We start from the raw sequence: 3,658 nt of genomic DNA on the forward strand, positions 1-3,658 counted from the left end.
ATGGGTTTTTATTCAAGGTGGAGGAGAACTCTGCCCAAGGCTCCCCCATTTATTATGATAACACTTTGTTTTGTAAAGGACTTACCTGCTAATGTGTGTTTGTGTACACTTAACATTCCCTCTCCATTCATCAAACCTACACTGAACGTAGAAAACATTAAGGACACTTGTTCTTTCCATGACAGACTGACCAGGTGAATCCAGGTGAAAGCTATGATCCCTTATTGATGTCACTTATTAAATCAATTTCAATCAGTGTAGATGAAGGGGAGGAGTCAGGTTAAAGAAGGATTTTTAAGCCTTGAGACAATTGAGACATGGATTGTGTATGTGTGCCATTCAGAGGGTGAATGGGCAAGACAGAATATTTAAGTGCCTTTGAACGGGGTATGGTAGTAGGTGCCAGGCACACCGGTTTGTATCAAGAACTGCAATGCTGCTGGGTTTTTTACACTCAACAGTTTCCTGGGTTCATCAAGAATGGTCCACCACCCAAAGGACATCCAGCCACATTGACACAACTTCGGGAAGCATTGGAGTCAACATGGGCCAGCTTTCCTGTGGAACACTTTTCACCTTGTAGAGCCCATGTCCCGGCGAACTGGGGCTGTTCTGAAGAAAACAAAAGGGTGCAGCTCAATATTAGGAAGGTGTTCTTATTGTTTTGTCCACTCAGTGACTATTATGCACGGGCAACGAAACTCTATTATCTCGCCTTAATTTACCAGTGGTAATTCTGGAGCGCTGATGCGCATTGCATATCTTTATGGGCTTCTGTCTGTGGCTGTGTGAACGAAGGGGATAGGCTAGACTCGTGTCAATTTGCCAGGCAGAGGGACGAGCAAATGTCCAAAAAAGGACAGAAGAATGAGTCCAACTCTTTGCTCCTACATGCAATACATGCAAACACCCTTTCAGAAGTTGGCTCAACTCAACATTTATTTACATGTATTGTAGGATTTTATAGACAGGGAGATACAGAGGCCCAAATATACAAGCTCAGCAGTAAAAATCCATGTTTACAATCACGCAGAGAGTAGAGAGACAACAGCGAATCAAGCTAATTGCTAAAGCAGAAACAACAGCGAATCAAGCTAATTGCTAAAGCAGAAACAACAAATCGATAGAGGTGATTGTGGATTCATGTGGTAGAGTAATACACTGTGCTTCTCATAATATATTATGTCATTTACAGACGGAATCATATACCCAGGAGGATGCTGCTTGATAATCATGTTCACATGAGAGTATCTCTACTCTGCTGCTTAGATTGTTGAGAGGGAAGGATTGGACACATAGTAACAAAGAACTTCCATTTGGCAGTGGTGTAAAGTACTTAATAAGTAAAAAATACTTTAAAGTACTACTTAAATAGTTTTTGGGATATCTGTACTTAACTATTTATATTTTCGACAACTTTTACTTGACTATATTGCAAAATAAAATAATGTACTTTTTACTCTATACATTTTCTCTTACACCTTAAAAGTACTCGTTACATTTTGAATGCTTAAGCAGGACAGAAAAATGGTCAAAATCACGCACTTATCAAGAGAACATCCCTACTGCCTCTGATCTGGCAGACTCACTAAACACAAATGCTTTGTTTGTAAATTATGTCTGAAAAAAGGTGCCGCCTGGAAAGAAAATCGTGCCGTCTGGTTTGCAATATAGAGATTGTTAAATGATTTATACTATCAATACTTAAGTATATTTTAGGAATCACATTTACTTTTAATACTTAATTATATTTAAGACCAAATACTACTACTCAAGTAATATTTTACTGGGGGATTTTCACTTTTACTCAAGTCATTTTCTATTAAGGTATCTTTACTTTTACTACAGTGTGACATGTGGGTACTTTTCCACCACTGCCATTTGGAGCCCATCAGGATGGTATGATGCTCTTACATCCCTGGTAAGTTGAGTGAAAAGCAGGAAAGAGGAGACCTTATGATCTTTCCACAAAACCTCCATCATGGCTGATACATTTCGATGACTGATTTCATGGTGCTGAAATTCATAAAATTATTCAAAAGGTGATTTCCAAGACCTACTGTATCCTTCATGCTTTAACATAGAGTACACAAAAATACCTCAAACAGAGTTACTGCAAATTATTGAGTGACATCAGCTACCTGCTAGCATATTTAGTCCGTTGTGTCCTCATCCCACTGTACTCTCCTCGAGTGCTCCATCTACCCATCCATCTACCCATCCATCCATGCCTTCAGTGATGTTCAGAAAGTGGGCGAACCTATATTTTCCGAGGAGAATGATGCAAGAAATCTGGAAAAATACATTTGATATTCATGTAAAGAGTGCCAGGCTCTATGCCCCAGCCTCGATAGGCGCCTCCAGGGCTTTGATGTGTACGCTGGGCAGGCCGAACCAGGATGGGGGCAGTTCCTTGCCCTGGCCAGCACTGTCATCCTGGAACTTGATGTTGAGGTAAAAGTCTCCAGTGTAGAGGAACAGGAGGGCTCCCATACACACAGAGTTCTCTGTGGGCTTCACCTAGGAAAACAACACAGAGAGACATTATTTAGAGTGCCTGTGGATAGCTAACTCACCTGACAATAGTTTCACCACCAATCACACACACAGTTCTGCACACACACATAGTTCTGGACACACACACACCATGTCTATGTAGAAGGTGTTAGATCCTATGAAGGTGACTGCGTCCTGCAGGTCATAGTTCTGAACTCCGTTCTGGTAGTCCTGGAAGGGAACCACAGTCAGGGCGAACGGTCCGACCGCATTCATACTACGATTGGTCAGTTTCACCTCCAATGGCACAGCGTCGCCCACCTTACAGTCAGCGATGATGTCACAGTCACACGGTTTCCCGTTCACCACCACGTCTAGAGAGGAGGAACAGAGAGAGAGAGAGAGAGTGTGTGTGTGTTAAGGGATGAGTTAGGAGTGGTTTAATAAATACCTGTTTGAAACGTTGTTTCAATAACCACATGGAAGCATAGATTGCTGTATGCACAGTCACCTGCTATAAATTCATTCATTTGTTCCTCTATGAAATATTAGTGCTTGGTTGGATTTGAGGTTTAACTACTAAATCTGTAATTAAAGACATTTTCAGTATGGTTGTCTTGACCTGTAACCTTGAACATAAAAGCATAAAGAGGACTATTAGATAAAAAGGAGTGAATTTGTGAACAGAAGGGAGAGTATCATTAAGCTCCATTATAGTCTTGTGGAGATCTTCAAAAATGTGTCATGGAACTGCGATGGAAAATGTTATGTTTGTGCTTTTCTAATAACCAACCTCTGTGTTCATGCAAGTGACTGATTGACCGAATCCTCACTATTAGTATCTGCAATTTGGCAGTATGCCCAGACCCCTGTTTTGAGAAGATATCTCCGTTGCAAGGTCTCAGCTTAGAGAGAAGAAGCCTTGTGAGGTATTGGTCTGTCACAGGCATTGAAATGAACCAGTATTGGTCGGTCACATGAATGAAGCAAACGTTAATTATGAATGAATTATGAATGATGAATAAGTAAAATCATGCAAATATAACTTGTCTGCAATATACAAGTGAACAAATGGGACTGCCCCGGTAGAGCTCCTGACAGACGTTCACTATGGTGCATCAAGTTCGTTGGAAGTTCTCCAGTTAACTGTTAATAAATAAAT

The 3,658-nt window shown here is 40.8% G+C and overlaps 1 protein-coding gene across 3 annotated transcripts in view; it reads right to left on the bottom strand.

Moving 5' to 3' along the window:
* Positions 1-933: 933 nt before the first annotated feature.
* The window catches only part of LOC112229318 (trafficking protein particle complex subunit 9-like), a 319,826-nt gene continuing 317,101 nt past the window's right edge, over positions 934-3,658 (bottom strand). For 2 of the 3 annotated variants that reach the window (XM_042310185.1, XM_042310184.1), the window contains 2 exons: positions 2,647-2,870; positions 934-2,520 (listed from right to left, as the gene is read on the bottom strand). In XM_042310185.1, coding sequence (XP_042166119.1) covers positions 2,335-2,520; positions 2,647-2,870 — 410 coding nt within the window. In that variant the 3' untranslated portion in view covers positions 934-2,334. Of the gene's footprint in view, positions 2,521-2,646; positions 2,871-3,658 lie in introns of those variants that run through there. The other variant, XR_006080512.1, reaches the window with a different exon arrangement.

This window comes from Oncorhynchus tshawytscha, linkage group LG31 (assembly GCF_018296145.1).
Source record: "Oncorhynchus tshawytscha isolate Ot180627B linkage group LG31, Otsh_v2.0, whole genome shotgun sequence".
NCBI classification, from domain to species: Eukaryota; Metazoa; Chordata; class Actinopteri; order Salmoniformes; family Salmonidae; genus Oncorhynchus; species Oncorhynchus tshawytscha.